At 40.1% G+C, this 21,244-nt stretch overlaps 1 protein-coding gene across 3 annotated transcripts in view; it reads left to right on the top strand.

The window, feature by feature from the left end:
* Positions 1-21,244, top strand: part of INO80 (INO80 complex ATPase subunit) — a 180,402-nt gene that overhangs the window by 49,360 nt on the left and 109,798 nt on the right. For all 3 annotated transcript variants that reach the window (XM_053595850.1, XM_053595851.1, XM_053595849.1), the window contains exons 8-15: positions 2,259-2,312; positions 2,983-3,186; positions 8,213-8,408; positions 9,275-9,342; positions 10,444-10,653; positions 11,487-11,567; positions 12,382-12,477; positions 20,659-20,718. In XM_053595850.1, coding sequence (XP_053451825.1) covers positions 2,259-2,312; positions 2,983-3,186; positions 8,213-8,408; positions 9,275-9,342; positions 10,444-10,653; positions 11,487-11,567; positions 12,382-12,477; positions 20,659-20,718 — 969 coding nt within the window. The remainder of the gene's footprint in view (positions 1-2,258; positions 2,313-2,982; positions 3,187-8,212; positions 8,409-9,274; positions 9,343-10,443; positions 10,654-11,486; positions 11,568-12,381; positions 12,478-20,658; positions 20,719-21,244) is intronic.

The raw sequence follows: 21,244 nt of genomic DNA, 5'->3' as shown, positions 1-21,244 counted from the left end.
ATTGCAACAACAACAAAAAAAAATAGCCAGGCATTGTGGCGGGCACCTGTAGTCCCAGCTACTTGGGAGGCTGAGAAAAGAGAATCACCTAAGCCCAGGAGTTGGAGGTTGCTATGAGCTATGACGCCATGGCACTCTACTGAGGGTGATAAAGTAAGACTCTGTCTCTATAAAAAAAAAAATAGTAATAATAAATCAAGTAAGCATCACTGATATAAATTTTCAAGTCGTGGGCGGCGCCTGTGGCTCAGTCAGTAAGGCGCCGGCCCCATATACCGAGGGTGGCGAGTTCAAACCCGGCCCCAGCCAAACTGCAACCAAAAAATAGCCGGGTGTTGTGGCGGGCGCCTGTAGTCCCAGCTACTCGGGAGGCTGAGGCAAGAGAATCGCTTAAGCCCAGGAGTTGGAGGTTGCTGTGAGCTGTGTGACGCCACGGCACTCTACCGAGGGCCATAAAGTGAGACTCTGTCTCTACAAAAAAACAAACAAACAAACAAATTTTCAAGTCATGAAATCTTTAATGTGATGCACTAAGAATGTGTCATTTCTGTGTTACTCTTACCCAAAAATGCATAACCTTATTCCATCATGAGAAAACACTAGAAAAATCTCCAGTTGGGGATCCTTCTACAGAATAATTAATTAGTATTCTTCGAAAGTGTTAAGGACATGAAAGAGGAAGATGAGGTTAATATTATAGACCTGAAGAGAGGAAAGAGAAAACCAGGCAAACACAATGTGAGATTCTACATAAGATTCTGGAACAGTAAAAGAATATAAGTGGAGGGGCGGTGCCTGTGGCTCAGTGGGCAGGGCGCCGGCCCCATATACCAAGGGTGGCGGGTTCAAACTTGGCCCCAGCCAAACTGCAACAAAAAAAATAGCTGGGCGTTGTGGCGGGCGCCTGTAGTCCCAGCTACTCGGGAGGCTGAGGCAAGGGAATTGCCTAATCCCCAGAGTTGGAGATTGCTGTGAGCTGTGTGACGCCATGACAGTCTATCATGGGCAGTAAAGTGAAACTCTGTCTGTACAAAAATAAAAGATAAATTAAAAAAAATATAAGTGGCAAAATTGTTGACATTTAGTTAGTAGACCTGTAGTTAATATTTTACCACTGTTAATTTCATTTTCCTAATAAATATACCACGGTTATAATATACTTTCAATAAGATATTGAAAGTAGGGAAGCAAGGGAAGAGATTTATAAGAACTCTGTACTATTTTTGCAACTTTTCTGTAAGTCTACAATTAGTTTAAGCCTGGCACAGTGGTCAGCACCTGTAATCTCAGCTATTTAGGAAGCTGAGGCAGGAGGATCACTGGAGCCGAAGAGTATGAATACAGACTGGGCAACATAGCAAGTTCTTGGCTCTTAAAAAAAATTAAAAGTAAAAAAATTCTAGGTGGCGCCTGAAAGCTCAGTGGGTAGGACGCCAGCCCCATATACCTAGGGTGGCGGGTTCAAACTCAGCCCTGGCCAAATTGCGACAAAAAAATAGCTGGGCGTTGTGGTGGGCGCCTGTAGTCCCAGCTACTCCGGAGGCTGAGGCAAGAGAATCGCCTAAGCCCAGGAGTTGGAGGTTGCTGTGAGCTGTGATGCCACGGCACTCTACTGAGGGCAAGAAAGTGAGACTCTGTCTCTACACACACAAAATAAAATTCTAAATATATGGCAAGATTATGCCTTTTATTCTTTACTCATATTTAGCAAATGGTTACCTCATTAACTTTTTTTTTTTTAAACAGTCTAGCTCCATCACCCAGCAAGAGTGCAGTGATGTCATCAGATCTCACTGCAACCTCGAAGTTCTCGGCTCAAGCCATCCTCCTATCTCAGTCTGTCTCCTGAATAGCTGGGACTACAGGTGTATGCTACCACGCCTGGCTTGTTTTTCTGGGTTTTTTTTTATAGAGATATGATCTTGCTCTTCTCAGGCTGGTCTTGAATTTGCAAACTCAAGAGATCTTCCCACTTTAGCCTCCCAGAACACTAGGATTACAAATCTTGAGCCTTGGCAGCTGGTGTTAGCTTAAAAACCCAAACCATTTTTAATGTTTCCTTAGTAGCTTTATGTATGATGCTAAAGCAGTACATCTGATTGACTTTTATCTTATATATATACTTGGCTTCATATTTTCTCTTTTTATATTTTCACATTTTATTTTCCCACCTTCTAGGAATTAAATAAAAGATAATTGTCCGTCTATATAATGTTATTTATAAAATTAATCCTAAATATTATTTTTTAATATTTTAGGCCAACAAGCAGAAAGCTTCAGCTCGTAACCTGTTTCTCACCAATAGTCGAAAGGTAAAATTGTAGTTTTAAATTTCATGTTTTGCTGGAATATCTATTCTTTATGAAATGATCAATTTGAATTCCTTCCCTTAGAGCAATGGTTCTCAACCTTCCTAATGTCACGGCCCTTTAATACAGTTCCTGTGGTTTGCGACTGGGTTGAGAACCGCTGCCTTACAGGGAAGTAACACAACTTCCTTTGTGTTTTGAAGATCAGGTAAAGTTACTAGTTATATTTCCCTAGGGTAGTCATTCAACTTCTTTGTTTTCTCATTTATAAAATGGGAATTACAAATAATACCAACTTTCTGGGGGTTTTGTGAAGATTAAGTTAGTTTAACACATGTTGAAATGGTCTGAAAGATTTAATAAATGGTAATAGCTCTTATATGTGTGACAAAACTTTATAACTTTGTAGCACATCTTACGTCCTTCTTAGTCATTATATTTTGTTTTTTTGTTTAAGGTGATAGATGTAGATAGATTTCTTATCCTTGCTATTATTGCAGATTCTGTGTTATATTACTATACAGGGACATTTATCAAGTTGGGGGAGAATAAGATGTGGCCAGAGGATTACTACTTGTACTGAACAGTTTGAAGAATGATGTTGTTTAGGGTCCAGAGAGAACCATCCTCTGGTGTTGTGTCCTTCCTGTTGTGATGATAGTGTTGTTTGCAGCTTGCCCATCAGTGCATGAAGGAGGTGCGTCGAGCTGCCTTGCAGGCCCAAAAAAACTGTAAGGAGACCTTGCCTCGTGCCCGCCGCCTCACCAAGGAGATGCTTCTGTACTGGAAGAAATATGAGAAAGTGGAGAAGGAGCACCGCAAACGTGCAGAGAAGGAAGCTTTAGAACAGCGAAAATTGGATGAGGAGATGCGGGAGGTAGGGCAAAAGGATAAAATTTTGAAAACTCTCATTACTATAACCATATCAAGGGATTAGTTTGCAATCTTGAAAATCATACATCTAGGCTCAACACCTGTAGCACAATGGTTATGGCACCAGCCACATACGCTGAGGCTGGTAGGTTCGAACCCAGCCCCGGGCCAGCTAAACAACAAGATAGCTGCAACAAAACATAGCTGGGCATTGTGGTAGGTGCCTGTATTCCCAGCTACTTGGGAGGCTGAAGCAGGAGAATCACTTAAACCCAAGCGTTTGAGGTTGCTGTGAGCTGTGATGCCATTGTACTCTACCCAGAGCAACATACTGAGACTCTGTCTCAAGAAAAGAAAAAAAAAGAAATTATACATGTAATCAAGAAACTGTCAAAACATTTTTAGACTTGAAGGTAGTGATTTTAGTGTAGTGAACTAATTCTATTTCTTTTTCATTAAGACCCTCCCACTGAGATTTGCCTGTTTTCTTCTATGCTATCTTTCTCTATTCTCTGCACAAAAATGAATTGCAAAAGAAACAGAAGGCATCTTGTAGTTCTAATTGGCTTGCTTCCAAATGCTGGCTGTAGTTTTGATTTGGTGGGCGGTAAGAACTAGATCCCAAATTCAGGGACAGTGTACAATTAGACTGATTTTTATGAGGCCCACCCTCCACCTATTTTACTGTTTTAACTTGCAGCCATTACTATTATTAAACGTGATGTGAGCTGATCTAGATTGTGTATATTGTTGAGGGAAGCAAGAGGAGAAAATAAGAAGACAAAGTTATTATGTTACCATTTGAGATGAATGGAAGGAAAGTGAAGGTTTATAGAAAGAAGGGAATCAGTGGATTGCAATGTTTTCTTTCAGATATAGTGAAAGAGAGTGGCGTGGCCAGGCGTGGTGGCTCATGCCTGTAATCCTGGCACTCTGGGAGGCCAAGGCAGGGGGATTGCCTGAGCTCATAGGTTCAAGACCTGTCTGAAACAGAGCGAGACTCTGTTTCGAAAAATAGCCAGGCATTGTGGTGGGCACCTGTAGTCTCAGCTACTTGGGAGGCTGAGGCAAGAGAATCATTTGAGCCCAGGACTCTGAGGTTGCTGTAACTATGACGCCACGGCCCTCTACCAAAGGCAACAAAATGAGACTCTGTCTTCAAAAAAAAAAAGGAAAGAAAAAGAAAATTAAGCGGAGTGTTGGAGCATCTTCTGAGCTCTTGATCTTCCCTTCTTTATCATGGATTTTGGAGAAATATGGATTTTGCTCAGTTCTCTTAAGTCCCTTGAGTAACTTGTATTTTTGCACATAAGATAATTATATTTTTGAGTTAGTATAAACATTTGATGCTGTTGGGAATAATGTAAGTCACTGAGGTCATTCTCACTGAAGCATTTGAGACGTAGCCAGAAATCTTGACGTTTTCTAAGTGGCTTATGTTATAATCTATATTTGTGAGATCTAGATTCCCTCAGTTATGTTGATAGCTAGCTGATAAGAATTTTATCTGTGGTTATGCTTGCTTATATGTCTCTCTTTTAAAGTTTTGAAATAAAATTACGCTGTATTTTTATTTTTCTCTTAGTTTATATTCATTTCTCTTAATTTATATTCATTGAAACATGAACAGGTGGTAATTAACTACTTTGGGGTAAAAGCAAATGTAACTTTTTTTTTTTTTTTTGAGACAGAATCTCACTTTGTTGCCACAGTACTCGTGATAGCTCACAGCAACCTCAAAGTCTTAGGTTCAAGCAATCCTCTTGAATCAGCCTCCTGAGTAGCTGAGACTATAGGCGCCTGTCACAATGCCTAGCTAATTTTAATTTTTTTTTGCAGTTTTTGGCCAAGGCTGGGTTTGAACCCGCCATCTCCGGTATTTGGGCTGGTGCCCTCCTCTTTTGAGCCACAGGCACTGCCCACTAATTTTTCTATTTTTAGAAGAGACAAGGGTCTCATTTGTGCTCAACTTGAACTGCTGAGTTCAAGCAATCCACTCACCTCAGCCTGCCAGAATGATAGGATTACAGGCATGAGCACCATGCTTGGCCTCTTTTTCTTAATTGTTTTATTTTAGAAAGTTTTTCTTGATAGCTCTTTATTTTTGAAAAATGAACATCCATTAAGAGAAAAACTTTTTGACATATCACATTATATATTTAAAGAAAGAAAAAGAAGGCTGGTTGTGGTGGCTCACTCCTATAATCCTGATAGTCTGGGAGGCTGATGTGGAAGGATGGCTTTACGACCAAGAGCAGTGTCTCCACTCTTTATGATCAAGAGCGGAGACACCATCTCTACTAATAATAGAAAAAATTAACTGGGCATGGTGGTATGTGCTTGTAGTCCAGCTGCTTGGAAGACTAAGGGAGGAAGATCCCTTAAGCCCAGGAGTTTAAAGCTACAGTGAGCTGTGATCACACTACTGCACTCTAGCCTGGACTATAGAGCAAGACGTTATCTCAAAAAAAAAAAAAGAAAAGAAAGAAAGAAAGAGAAAAATTTTGGGTATTCTGCCATTCTCTCTCAGATTTTCTTCTAATCTGAATCTGAGTCAAGTCTATAAATCCTTTAAGAGAAAGGATAATTTTATATAGCATACTGGTTTGTAAAGTATACTTTAGGACTTTAGCTCTTTCTTTGTTGTGTTCCTTATTTTATTGTTTTTCTTGTGGGGAGGTAGCTCCAGGATAAACCAAATATACTTTGTATGAATTTTATTCTAAAATAGAATTCAAAACAATTCTTTAATTTGGTATTTATAGTACATGCTATATTTCATATAATTTGGTCTTTTGGATTATTGTTTATTCATTTTATTGTTTAACTTAAGAATGATTGTATTTTTTGACAGAACGATCATTTTTCTTTTCTTTCTTTCTTTTTTTTTTTTTAAAGACAGTCTCACGGTTAGGTGCAATGGCTCACACCTGTAATCCTAGCACTCTGGAAGGCTGAGGTGGGCAGATCACTTGAGCTCATGAGTTTAAGACCACCCTGAGCAAAAGCGAGTCGACATTGTCTCCCCTAAAAATAGAAAAATTGGGCGGCGCCTGTGACTCAAAGGAGTAGGGCACTGGCCCCATATACCAGAGGTGGTGGGTTCAAACCCAGCCCTAGCCAAAGAAGAAAAAACTGCGATAATAATAATAATAATAAAAATAGAAAAGCTGAGGCAAGAGGATCGCTTCAGCTCATGAGTTTGAGACCAGCCTGAGCAAAAGCTTGTCTCTACTAAAAATAGGAAAACTGAGGCAAGAGAATCGCTGAAGCCTGAGAGTTGGAGGTTGCTATGAGCTATGACGCCATGGCACTGTACTTAGGGTGACAGCTTAAGACTGTCTCAGGGCAGTGCTTGTGGCTCAGTGAGTAGGGCGCCGGCCCCATATACTGAGGGTGGCGGGTTCAAACCTGGCCCCAGCCAAACTGCAACAAAAAATAGCTGGGCATTGTGGCGGGTGCCTGTAGTCCCAGCTACTTGGGAGGCTGAGACAAGAGAATCACCTAAACCCAAGAGCTGGAGGTTGCTGTGAGCTGTAATGCCATGGCACTCTACCATGGATAATAAAGTGAGACTCTGTCTCAAAAAAAAAAAGACAGTCTCACTCTGTTGCCCCGGATAGAATGCCGTGGTATCATAGCTACAGCAATTTCAAACTCTTGGGCTCAAGAGTTCTGCTTGCCTCAACCTCCCAAGTAGCAGGGCCTATAAGCACCCAATACAACATTTGGATAGTTGTTTTTTTCTTTTTTTTAATAGAGATGAGACCTTGCTCTCTTGCTCTTGCTCAGGCTAGTATTGAACTCCTGAGCTCAAGAAACTCACCCACCTTGGCCTCCCAAAGTGCTAGGATTATAGGCATGAACCACTATGCCCTGCCTGATTATTTTTCTTATATGATTATTTCAGAGGCACTTTATATTTAGCTTTTTCACAATGTCTGCACGTGTGTGTGCGTGTATGTCTAATCAGTCTTTAATTCATGTTTTATAGTTGTTATAATCAAAACAGATGGCCTGTACATTGTTTTGGGGAATATTTTCTTTCTTTGGCCTCTTAATCTCATATATTGTACTGACTTTCGGAGTAATGTATATAGGTTTTGTCACTTATTATGACTTTCAGTATAGTAAAGGAGAGGGTTTTTTTGTTTGTTTGTTTTTTTGAGACAGAGCCTCACTATGTCACCCTTGGTAGAGTGCTATGGTGTCATAGCCCACAGCAACCTCCAACTCTTGGGTTTAAGTAGTTCTCCTGCCTCCGCCTCCCAAGTAGCTGGGACTACGGGTGCCCGCCATAACGCCTAGCTATTTTTTTGTTGCAGTTGTCATCTTTCAGCTGGCCCAGGCTGGGTTCTAACCTGCCAGCCTCCGTGTATGTGGCTGGTGCCCTACTCACTGAGCTACATTTGCTGCCCTAAAGAGTTTTTTAACATGTTTTCTTTTTTTTTGTAGAGACAGAGTTTCACTTTATCGCCCATGGTAGAGTGCTGTGGCGTCACAGCTCACAGCAACCTCCAACTCCTGGGCTTAGGCAGTTCCCTTGCCTCAGCTTCCCGAGTAGCTGGGACTACAGGCGCCCATCACAACACCTGGCTATTTACGTGCTTACATTTTTAAGAACAATATGATCATACACATGTATCTGTCACCAAGATTATAAAACAGAATATGTTGTTTGAATTTTTTTGTTTGTTTGTTGTTTTTTTGATGTTGTTTGAATTTAGTTGATGTCTCAGTGCTTCACTATAAAATTAATATAGAGAAGAAGTAATAGAGAACAGAGTCATAATATAAAAGTGTTCACAATGCAGGGTATTATTACACTATGAATGAAGTTATTGTTTTTAGAGCCACTGACTTTACTAACATAAAAATATTCATTTGCAATTTTTACCTTTTAAATCCTTTTTAAAAATAAAGGATTTGTAAAGGAATTATATATATATAAGTGTGGTGAATTCTGTTGATTTCTTGAATATAATTGATGGTTTGAATCTATTTTTGCTTTCAAATTCTTCTCCCTTTAGGCGAAGCGGCAACAGCGAAAACTCAACTTCTTAATCACCCAGACAGAATTGTATGCGCATTTCATGAGTCGTAAACGAGACATAGGTCATGATGGTATCCAGGAAGAAATCTTAAGGAAACTGGAAGACAGTTCTGCTCAGAGACAAATTGACATTGGTGGAGGAGTGGTAGTTAACATCACACAGGAGGATTATGGTGAGTCTTTATTTAGGAGTTAGAGAAAGTGAGTATACCTATTTTTCATATCTAAGGTTATATATATAAATATATATTATTAATTTTGTTTTTTCTTGTTTCATTGGTAATATCTGTCAGAAAAGGGGGAGTTACTGTATTTGAGTAAGGAAAGTGTGTGTTTCTATAAAAGAAGCCTATAAAGGCCTGGCGAGGTGGCTCACGCTTGTAATCCTAGCACTCTGGGAGGCCAAGGCGGATGGATCACCTGACCTCAGGAGTTTGAAACCAGCCTGAGCTAGAGTGAGACCCCATCTCTAAAAATAGCCGGGTGTTGTGGCAGACACCTGTAGTCCCAGTTACTCAGGAGGCTGAGGCAAGGATTGCTTGAGCCCAGGAGTTTGAGGTTGCTGTGAGCTATGACTTTTAGCTCCTTATCTGTAAGAATTTAGCCTTTCTCAGGCTGGGCTCCGTGGCTCATGCCTGTAATCCCAGCACTCTGGGAGGCCAAGGAGGGTGGATTGCCTGAGATCACAGGTTAAGACCAGCCTGAGCCTGAGCCAGAGTAAAATCTCGTCTCTTAAAACAGCTGGGCGTTGTGGCAGGCGCCTGTAGTCCCAGATACTCAGGAGGCTGAGGCAAGAGAATCACTTGAGCTCAAGAGTTTGAGGTTGCTGTGAGCTGTGATACCGTGGTACCAAGGGAGACTAAGTGGGACTCTGTCTCAAAAAAATTTTTAAAAAAGAATTTAGTTTTTCTCTTCCTTAGCCCTCAGTGAACTTAGGGATAAGAAGGACGAGGGAATTAGCAATCCACATGTTATGTAAATTGCATCTTTGAAGGAGATTAATTGATGAGGTGTGATAATCTACAATTTTCCTTTTCAGATAGTAACCACTTCAAAGCCCAGGCCCTGAAGAATGCTGAAAATGCTTACCATATTCACCAAGCTCGGGTAAGTCTTAATAATGAAAAGATAGTGTGTAACTGCCCTGGAAATACTCCATAATCCTTTACTTAGGTGTCTTAGTCCTAGTCACATTTTCAATTAAAAACACTGCCCAACTTTTGTATGTATGTAGAGTCCTGGGGGCTGCATCTCTGTTTCCTTTAAAATAGCAGAAATACTTGAGGAAAGGCAGAAAACTCACCTTCACTTGTCTATAAGCTTTAGGAATATGTTGATTTGAAGTTAGAATAATTTGTGTGATTTTTTTTCTTCTTGAGTGAAAAAGATCATATATATTCTTAGCTTATTAAAAGAGACATAACATGCTTTGAAAAAGCTGCTAAGTAATTAGTTTCTTCACATTAGTGATAACTTGGTCTCTGTTATTCATAATATAGTGATGTTTAATAAAATAGGGACGAAATTTCAGTTAAGTTAAAATGAGTAAAGAAACGCAATTTTCGGCTCGGCTTCTATAGCTCAAGCAGCTAGGGTGCCAGCCACATACACCGGCACTGGTGGGTTCGAATCCAGCCCAGGCTTGCCAAACAACAGTGACAACTACAACTTAAAAAAAATAGCTGGGCATTGTGGCAGACGCTGGTAGTCCCAGCTACTTGGGAGGCTGAGGCCAGAGAATCACTTAAGCCCAAGAGTTTGAGGTTGCTGTGAGCTGTGATGCCATGGCACTCTACCCAGGGCGACAGCTTGAGACTGTGTCAAAAAAAAGAAAAAGAAAGAAATGCAGTTTTCTACATAGGAGACTATTTAACTTTGACAGGGTCCAAGTCACCCACCTCTAACCAAACACATTATGTATAAAATCTTTAACAAATTCCTCGAATCAAATATTGTTGTAATATGGCTTACTGGATGACTATCAAAAACATTGTAGTCCTAATATTATTGTTATATTAATTAAATAATTAGTAATGTGTTTTATATATTATATCATATTGCATTATATAATCAGCTTATTTTTTCAGAAATGTTATTTTAGTTGTTTTTCTTAGCATAGGATAGATAGATTTGTTGTTATTGTGAATTTTATTTGCATTTAATATTTTTTCATCTTATGCTTTTCTTTGGATTTTAAAAATTTTCCAGACAAGGTCATTTGATGAGGATGCAAAAGAAAGTCGAGCAGCTGCCCTTCGTGCCGCAAACAAGTCTGGCTCTGGGTTTGGGGAGAGTTATAGCCTGGCAAACCCATCTATCCGGGCTGGTGAGGATATTCCGCAGCCCACAATTTTTAATGGCAAATTGAAAGGTTATCAGCTGAAAGGCATGAATTGGTTGGCCAATCTCTATGAACAGGTGAATTTTAGCTTTCTGACTTTTGCTACCTTATAACTCCATTTATTATCTGTTTTTCTTAAGTCAGTTCAAAGTAATGGTAAAATGAGTGCAATATTAATAATGTTTTTAGACTTTATCCCTTTAAAGGGCTTTATCTCTTTCTCTTTTTTTTTTGAGACAGAGCCTTAGTTTGTCACCTTCAGTAGAATGCTGTGGCGTCATAGTTCACAACAACTTCAGACTCCTGGCCTCAAGCGATTCTCTGGCCTCAGCCTCCCATTTAGCTGAGATTATAGGTGCCCCACCACAAGGCCCGACTATTTTTAGAGGCTAATTTGACTGGCTCAGGCTTGTCTCAAAGTCTGAGTTCAGGCAATCCATCTGCCTCAGCCTCTCAGAGTGCTAGGATTACAGGCATAAGCCACCATGCCCGCCTTATCTTTTTTTTTTTTTTTAAACAGAGTCTCCCTCTGTTTCCCAAGGTGAAGGGCAATGACATCATCATGCTTACTACAATCTCAAACTCCTGGGCTCAAGCAATCCTCCTACCTCATGCTCCCAATTAGCTCTGACTATAGGCTCGCACCAGCATACCTGGCTGATTCTTAAGTTTTTTATAGAAATAAGGTTTTGCTATGTTGCCCAGGCCGGTCTAGAATTCCTGGCCTTAAGCAATCTTCCTCCCTCAGCCTCCCAAAGTGCTGGCATTTACATGTATGAGCCACTGTACCTAGCTTCTAATCACACTGTTTGAATGAATTATATATTATCCTATATAATACTTTTTGGTAGTAGGTTGAACCATGTGTGATGAAATGTGTGAGGTGTCGAGCATGTATTTTATTTTCCAGGGTATTAATGGCATTCTTGCGGATGAAATGGGCCTTGGTAAAACTGTACAGAGCATTGCCCTCTTGGCTCATCTGGCTGAGGTAAGAGACGGAGTTTTTTCTGTCTTTCCCTTACCAGAATTTAGAGTCATTTTCTATTGAGTTAGCTACTTACAAAGTAGTATGCTACCTATGCTCTGTAGCATACCAAGAGAGTCAGACTTGTTCCTTGCCTTCAAGGTTTTTCCAAGGGAATAGTATAGTATAACTTCTTGGTTTTTAAGAAGGCTAGGTCAATTTTGAGCATCTGTGGTTCAATTCACTCCTTCCTACTCCATGTTGATTACTACTAGTATAGTTGCCAGGACACTTTAATTAGAAGCCTTGATTCATACCTCATCTCTGCCCTTACTTGCATTGTAAACTTGGGCAGTTCACTTACTCTCTTTTCCAGTCACTTCACTTTAACTCTCTGAGGCTTAGTTTCCTCTTTTGGAAAGTGAATATGCTATATTTATGGTAGTGTTGTGAGAAATAAGAAAATTAAAACACTAAAAAATGCAAAAGCTGTATATGTACCAATTAAATAATTGTAAAATTGTTATGATAATCTAGTATAGGAATAAGCAATACATACAAGTCAGTGTGTCATACATAAATGCTTTGTGAATGATATAAATTAGGACCTCTAAGAGGCCAGAAAAAGAAACAATTGCTTGAGATTTTTTTCTCAAGCTGTGTCCTTGCTTATGTTGTTGTTATTAATGTAGGATATTATTTACTGTGCAGATTTGAGAACTAGGCATCATTTCTCTTGTTATAAATTTCCTTTTCTTAAACTGCTCTTCTCAGTAATTATAATTTTGAATTAAATATCTCCATTCTACAGTTGACTGACCCAGTTTTTCTGTTGTAGAGAGAGAACATTTGGGGACCTTTCTTAGTAATTTCACCTGCTTCTACGCTTAACAATTGGCACCAGGAGTTTACAAGATTTGTTCCTAAATTTAAGGTAAAAACCAATCCAACGCCCCCCCCCCAAAAAAAATCTGTTGCTGCTTAAAATAAAGTTTTTGACTCTTTCTTCACTGTTTTACTATTTACTCATGAGCATTTTACCTTTATCCCCTTGTTTATAAATACCTTGCATTTGTTCACTATAAGAGTTGTTGATGGGAGCAGTAGAGATAATATTTTACATTTAGCAATGTGTATTGGCACTTGTGGTCAAACTGTCATAGTATAAAATTTCTACCTGGTTTGGTTTAACATAGATTTTGACAAATCGTATCATCGGGACATATATAGTATAACTTAACAATGTTGCTTCTTTCCATTAAATCTGCTCATAAATTATTTATATTCTTTACTCTGATGCCTGATCTTTGGTCTTAGTCCTGCTTTTAGTGTTTAAAACAGATAATGTGAAAGTTGCTTTAACTAATTTGAGGAAAAGAATTGAAGTTGAGGTAGGACATGATCAGCAGAGAATTATGTTTACCTCATGTTGGACAAGACTTAAACATGAGGTAAACAAGATTTAAACAGGAATTTAAAGAGATGAAAGTTACAGAAATTTGAAGGGATGTAAAATAAGAGTGGGTAGGAGTTTTCGTGTTGTTTGCAACTTAAAAGATTAGAAAATAAGTTAATTATTTGTTCTGTCCCTGAAGAAATATAATGATAATAAAGTTACAGGGTCAGGAGGATTTTATAAAATGTTAAGCAGTGGTAGGCGGACCGCAGTGGCTCACCCTGTAATCCCAGCACTCTGGGAGGTCGAGGCAGGTAGATCACTCGAGCTCACGAGTTGGAGACCAGCCCGAGCAAGAGCGAGACCCTATCTCTAAAAAACTAGCTGGATGTTGTGATGGGTGCTTATAGTCCCCAGCTACTTGGGAGGCTGAGGTAAGAGGATTGCTTGAGCCCAAGAGTTTGAGGTTGCTGTGAGCTATGATGTCACAGCTCTCAACCAAGGGTGACAAAGTGAGACTCTTGTTTCAAAACAAAATTTAGTGACATGATCTCTCTGATTTGGGGTCTCTGTAAAAGTTTGATGTAGCTTAAAGGGCCTGAGATAGGATGGAGATGAGAGGCAGTTATTTTTCTGGCTTATGTTTTTTGTTGTTATTGTTTGTTTGTTTGTTTTGAGAGAGGAGGCAGCCTCAAGTTGTCACCCTGGGTAGAATGCCATCGCGTCACAGCTCACAACAACCTCCAATTCCTGGGTTTAAGTGATTCTCTGGTCTCAGCCTCCCCAAGTAGCTGGGACTACAGGTGCCTACCACAGCACCTGGCTATTTTTTGGTTGCAGCCGTCATTGTTGTTTGGCGGGCCCAGGCTGGATTCAAACCCACAGCTTAGGTGTATGTGGCTGGTGCCTTAGCCACTTGAGCCACAGGCACCAAGCCCTTTGATTTTTTTTATTACTTGATTTTTAAAATATTTTTTCTGGTGATAAAATGTATATAACATAAAATTTACCATTTTAACTGTTTAAAGTGTGCAACATATTACCATTAATTAAATTCACAATGTTGTGCAACCATCACTCCTATCTAGTTCCAGAAGTCTTTCATTACCCTAATGGAAACCCCCTGCCTGTTAAACAAATCACTCCCTATTCCCCTCTGCCTACAGCCTCTGGCAACCACAAATCTGCTTTTTGGCAATTGGATTTGTTTATTCTGGATAATTCATATAGATGGAGTAATGCAATGTATGACTTTTATGACTGACTTTTTTAACTTACCATAAAGATTTTGAGGTTTATCCATGTTGTAACATGTATCAGTGCTTTATTCCTTTTTATAGCTGGATGATATTTCATTGTGTATACATACGTGTATCACAGTTTTCTTTTTTTTTTTTGTAGAGACAGAGTCTCACTGTACCACCCTCGGGTAGAGTGCCGTGGCGTCACACGGCTCACAGCAACCTCTAACTCTTGGGCTTATGTGATTCTCTTGCCTCAGCCTCCCAAGCAGCTGGGACTACAGGCGCCCACCATAACACCCGGCTATTTTTTTGTTGCAGTTTGGCCAGGGCTGGGTTTGAACCCACCACCCTTGGCATATGGGGCCGGCGCCTTACTCACTGAGCCACAGGCGCCATCCGTATCACAGTTTTCTTATCCATTCCTCTGTTGATGGGTATTTGGGTTGTTTGCAGCTTTTGGCTGTTGTGAATAGCATTGCTATGGACATTCATGTGCATACCTTTGAGTGGAACAGCTTATTCATATGGTAATTCTTCTTACTGAGGAAATATTATTATTTTTTTTTGAGACAGAGTCTCACTATGTCACCCTTGGTAGAGTGCTATGGAATCACAGCTCACAACCTCCAACTCTTGGGCTTAAGCAATTCTCTTGCCTCAGCCTCCCAAGTAGCTGGGACTACAGGTGCCCACCACAACACCCAGCTATTTTTTGGTTGTAGTTATCGTTGTTTAGCAGGCCTGGCTGGGTTCGAACCTGAGAGTTCCGGTGTATGTGGCTGGTGCCCTAGGCCCTGAGTTACAGGTGCCAAGCCCATTTTTAAATTATTGATTAAAAAATAATAATATTTCTTAAGATGTGACACATGAAGTTAAAATACGTATGTGTTAGAACACAGCTACACTTTTGTTTCTGTATCATTTATGGCTCATTTTCACTAAATAACAGAGTTGAATCATGATGGACTACAAAGCCTAGAATATTTACAGATTATGTTTGCTGACTGCTGCTGTAGTTGATTCTTTGTTTCTATTGCCATTGCTCTTTTAGGTTGTCAGAAATATGTTCACTTCCCTATAGAACATAGATGTGAACTCTGCTCAGGTGCATAGTTAGATGATATTCAAAAGATACTTACAGCTATGAATGTAACACTTGAAAGTTCGTTGTATTTGTCAGGTCCCTGAATCTTTAGGGTCATGATATCAGTAGTGCCTCTAACTTCCTCTTTGTTTCTTTTGACTTCCTTCTTTTTCCATGAAATGTAATTTGTTTTTTTGTTTTTTTTTCTGAGACAGAGTCTCACCACACCACCCATCACCCTCAGTAGAGTGCTTGGTATCACAGCTCATAGCAACCTCCAGCTCTTAGGCTTATGCGATTCTCTTGCCTCAGCCTCCCAAGTAGCTGGGACTACAGGCGCCTGCCACAATGCCTGGCTATTTGTTGTTGTTTGTCCTTGTTGTTGCAAATGTCATTTTTGTTTAGCTGGCCCAGGCTGGGTTTGAACCCACCAGCCTGGGTGTATGTGGCAGGCACCCTACCCACTGAGCTATGGGCACCACCCCCAATTTTTCTTTCTGAAATCGGTTATTATATATATATGTTTTCTATATCATTTTTTTCTCTATTATTCTTTTCCACTTTCTTTCTCTTCCATTTCTTTTTTTGTAGAGACAGAGTCTCACTGTACTGCCCTCAGGCAGAGCACAGTGGCGTCACACGGCTCACAGCAATCTCTAACTCTTGGGCTTAAGCGATTCTCTTGCCTCAGCCTCCCGAGCAGCTGGGACTACAGGCGCCCACCACAATGCCCAGCTATTTTTTTGTTGTAGTTTGGCCGGGGCTGGGTTTGAACCTGCCACCCTCGGCATATGGGGCCGGCACCCTACTCACTGAGCCACAGGCACTGCCCTCATTCTCTTCCATTTCTAATGCCTTGAAATGGAGTTTAGGGTATTATTGATTTTCAGCTTTTTTTTTTTTTTTTTTTTTGTGGTTTTTGGCCGGGGCTGGGTTTGAACCCGCCACCTCTGGCATATGGGACCGGCGCCCTACTCCTTGAGCCACAGGCACCGCCCGATTTTCAGCTTTTGAAAAATATGCATTTAAAATATGTACATTTCTAAGCATCTTGTTAGCTATCAGTTTAAAATATTTTTCAGTATAAAATAATCTCTAACTTTCATTGCAAGTTCTTCTTTGATTGATGGTTTATTTAAAAGTACAGTTCTTAATTTTGAAATGACACAGGTTTTTTTGTTTGTTTTTTGAGACAGAGTCTCACTTTCTTCCCCTGGGTAGAGTGCTGTAGTGTCATAGCTCACAGCAACCTCAAACTCTTGGGCTCAAGTGATCCTCTTGCCTCAGCCTCCCTACTAGCTGGAACTACAAGTGCCCACCACAATGAATGGCTAGTTTTTTTATTTTTAGTAGATACGGGGAAGGGGGAGGGTCTGACTCTTCTTACTTAGGCTGGTCTTCAACTCCTGAGCTCAAGCAATCCACTCACCTTGGCCTCCCAGAGTGCTAGGATTACAGGCATGAGCCAACGTGCCCAGCCACAACAGAGAATTTTTTAGATGCCTTGTTTATTTTTAATTTATAGCTTAAATCCATTCTAAGAAGATAATATGGTTTTTGTGATTTTAATGCTTTGAAGTTTGTTGAATTTTGCTTTTATGGCATAGCATATGGTAAGTTTTTTCTTATCTTTTTTCTTTTCTTTTCTTTCTTTTTTTTATTTTGAGACAAACTCTCACTTTGTTGCCCTTGGTAGAGTGCCATGGAGTAACAGCTCATAGCAACCTCAGACTCCTGGTCTCAAGTGATTCTCTTGCCTCAGCCTCCCAAGTAGCTAGGGACTATAGGTGCCCACCACAATGCCCGGGTAGTTATTTAGAGATGGGATTTTCGCTCTTGCTCAGGCTGGTCTTGAACTCGTGAGCTCAAGCGATCTACCTGCCTCGACCTCCCAGAGTGCTGGGATTACAGATGTGAACCACTGTGCCTGGCCTGGCCTATTTTTTTTAGAGATAGGTGTCTCACTCTTGCTCAGGCTGGTCTGGAATCTGTGAGCTTAAGCAGTCCACTCCCTCGGCTTCCCAGAGTGCTAGGATTACAGGTGTGAGCTATTGCTCCTGGCCTCATGTGGTTAATTTTTATATGTTCTCTATGTGTTTAAAAAGTGTAGCTCTTCTGGAGGGCGCCTGTGGCTCGGTGAGTAGGGCGCCGGCCCCATGTGCCGAGGGTGGCGGGTTCAAACCCAGCCCCGGCCAAACTGCAACGAAAAAATGGCTGGGCGTTGTGGCGGGCGCCTGTAGTCCCAGCTGCTCGGGAGGCTGAGCCAAGAGAATCGCCTAAGCCCAGGAGCTGGAGGTTGCTGTGAGCTGTGTGATGCCACAGCACTCTACCGAGGGCCATAAGGTGAGACTCTGTCTCTACAAAAAAAAAAAAAAAAGTGTAGCTCTTCTGTAGTTGTTTTGGACATTACATATATGCTGATTAGGCCAAGTTTGTTAATTTGTTCACATCTTCTGTGTCTTTATTGATTTTTTTTTTTTTTTGGTCTGTTTTATCACTGAGATAGGCATGTTAAAATTTACCACGATTAAAGATTTGTCCATTTCTCTTTCTCTCTTTTTTTTCACTTTTGCTTTATGTGTTTCGAGGCTGTAAGATTTATAGAGATTTATAATTTATCTTCATGGTGAACTGAACCTTTTATTATCGTGAAATTCCCTTTCTAAAGACTTTTTGACTTAAAATACTTTTTTCTGATAGTATGTAGTTTTATTTCAGTTAATTTTTATGTGGTGTGTTTTTCTTTGCATAATTTTCTATCATTACTTGTGAAGTATATTTTATGTCTTTTTTTTTTTTTTTGAGATGGCATCTTGCTGTGTTGCCCAGGCTTGGGTGCAGTGGCATCATCATAGCTCACTGTAGCTTTAATCTCCTGGTCTCACCATGCCTGGCTAATATCTTTATTTTTGGAGAAATGGGGTCTCTTGCTCTGTTGCTCAGGCTTGTCTCACTACTGGGCTCAAACATTCCTACCACTTCAGCCTCCCAAAGTGCTATAATTCTAGGTATGAGTCTGTGTAAATCTGCTGTCTTGTTGTTTTATGCTTGTTTCACCTCTTCAATTTTTCTTTCTCTTTAATTTATTTAATTAATACGAGGGTATATACCGTTAGGTTACATTGTTTGCATCTGAGTTGTAGTTGAGTCCTTTGCCCAGGAGGTGTGCCATATACTCCTACATTTTACCTGTTAAATGGGAACTTACCAAACCCCCTCCCCCTTCTTGAATTTAATTATTTTTTTCTCCAGTATGTGCTTGTAGTTGTTAATCTACTAGTTTCCATTTAGTATTAAGTACGTGGAATACTTGCTTTTTCATTCTTGAGATACTTTACTAAGGAGAGTGTTCTCCAAATCTATCCAGGTATATACAAAAGATGCAAAGTCTCTTAGCCGGGCGTTGTGGCAGGTGCCTGTAGTCCCAGCTACTTGGGAGGCTGAGGCAAGAGAATCGCTTAAGCCCAGGAGTTGGAGGTTGCTGTGAGCTGTGTGATGCCATGGCACTCTACCGAGGGCCATAAAGTGAGACTCTGTCTCTACAAAAAAAAAAAAAAAAAAAAGATGCAAAGTCTCTATCTTTTTATGGCTGAATGGTATTCCATGGTATACATATACCACAGTTTATTAATCCTTTCATGGGTTGATGGGCACTTGGGTTGTTTCCATATCTTGTGATCACAAATCGAGCTGCTATAAACATTTAAGTACAAATGTCCTTATGATTAAGTGACTTTTTTTCCTTCCTTTTTTTCCATACCTAGTAATGGGATTACAGGATCAAATGGAAGGTCAACTTTTAGCTCTTTGAGGAGTCTCCATACTTCTTTTTTTTTGCAGTTTTTGCTGGGGCCAGGCTTGAACCCCCACCCCCAACCCCTATATATGGGGCTGGTGCCCTACTCCTTGAGCCACAGGCACTGCCCGAGGATTCTCCATACTTCTTTCTTAAAAGGCTGTATTAGTTTGCAACCCCACCTTCAATTTTTCTTCTTTCTTTATGTCCTTTTGGATTGATTCAATTTTATTACTTTCCCTCCTTGTCAGTTCTGTTAGTCTGTATTATGCTGCTATAACAGAATACCTTATAGATTGCATAATTTATAAAGAAGGTAGATTTATTTTGTATCGTTCCAGAGACTAGAAGGCCAAGGTTTAGGGGCTATCATTTCGTGACAGCCTTCTTGCTACATCATGCCATGTGAAAATGTATGGAAGTGCAATAGAGTACAAGGATAGGTAGATTGGTGCATTTGTGGTGTGGGAGGTAAGTGGCCAAGCTCATCCTTTAATTTATCTGTTTGTTTGTTTGTTTATTTATTTATTTTTTGAGAAAGAGTCTCATTCTGTCACCCTGGATAAAGTGCCAGTGGCATCATCATAGCTTACAGCAACTTCAAACTCCTGGTCTTAAGCCAGCCTTTTGCTTCAGTCTCCTGGCTATTTTTTTTCTTGTAGTTGTCATTGTAGTTTTAGCAGGGGCAGTGTTTGAACCCTCCTGCCTTGGTGTGTGTGGCCAGCACCCTAACCACTTAACTATGGGTGCCGAGCCAAAAAGTTGAATTTTTAAAAGTCTGTATTTTTCCTGTGGCACAAATACTTTAATATCCTCATAATCTAGTCAAGAATTGAGATGATTTGGAGCTGGGGTTTAGTACCAATTAAGGCAGGTCTGTGTATGGTTTACCTTTACTACTTGTGTATGGGATTTGAGTTATACCTTAAAGCCAGGGATATGGCTGGATACCACAGTTGTACTCCTTGAACTATAGTTTTTGTTCTGTGTATCTGTGTCCCTTAAGGAATACTCTTCTCAGTTTCCTATCCTCGAAAGTATTGGAATGGATCAGCACCATCATGGGAAAGTATTGTCTCTTTTGGCTTCCTTTTTTTTCTGGTTCTTACCTCCAGAACCTGCTTTCTTTTTTCTTTCTTTTCTTGTTTTGTCTCACTTTGTCACCCCTGGTAGAATGCCGTAGCGTCACAGCTCACAGCAACCTCCAGCTCTTGGGCTTAGGCGATTCTCTTGCCTCAGCCTCCTGAGTAGCTGCGACTACAGGCTAAAAGAAAAAAGAAAAAAAACAACGCCCAGCTATTTTTTGTTGTTTTGGCCAGGGCTGGGTTCAAACCCACCACCTTCAGTATATGGGGCCAGTGATCTACTCACTGAGCCACAGGTGCCACCCTTTCTACTGCTTTCTAACAAATGTATTATATTTATCTTTTTACTTGGTCTATAGGAGATTAAACCATCTAGTTTACCGCTCACAGAAGAGGAACTCCTATACTTTATTTGCTTCTTTTTCAGTCATTCTAAATAACTAACTTCTTTGAGATGATGCCCTTAAGATTGTCAATAGAAAGTAATGTATATGTTGGCCCTTTTTCCAGGTGCTACCATATTGGGGAAACCCTCATGATAGAAAAGTCATCAGGAGATTTTGGAGTCAGGTAACTTTCTGCTTACTACAAACATACATTACATGCAGTCATTATTTTTCCAGTTGATTTGAATGCTTTCTATGGACAAAATCTTATGTATTATATAGAGGGTGCCAAAAAATATATACACATTTTAAGCAAGGAGAAAACTGTATTGAAATTGCAATACTCAGGGTGGTGCCTGTGGCTCAAGGAGTAGGGCGCCAGTCTCATATGCCAGAGGTGGCAGGTTCAAACCTAGCCCCGGCCAAAAAAAAAAAAAAAAGAAGAAATTGCAATACTCAATATATACCCATAATAAAAGATAAATACAAATCACTTTGAGCACCTCTTATAATTGCAGAAATCAATTGCAGGGTGACTTGAGTATTATAAATTTTATGCAGTTTTTTACTTTCTTAAAATGTGTGTACTCATTTTTGGCACCCTCTGTATTTCTGAATACTGAGCAAGTATCTGTTTTTCTGATAAAATACTTTTCCTGTTATAGGCAATCAGCTGGACTTAAAGTCCAAGATTAAGTAAGAATTTTTTA

This window comes from Nycticebus coucang, chromosome 6 (assembly GCF_027406575.1).
Source record: "Nycticebus coucang isolate mNycCou1 chromosome 6, mNycCou1.pri, whole genome shotgun sequence".
In the NCBI taxonomy this organism is placed as follows: domain Eukaryota; kingdom Metazoa; phylum Chordata; class Mammalia; order Primates; family Lorisidae; genus Nycticebus; species Nycticebus coucang.
Note: the sequence above shows the minus strand (reverse complement) of the source record. Positions and strands in the feature narration are given on the sequence as shown.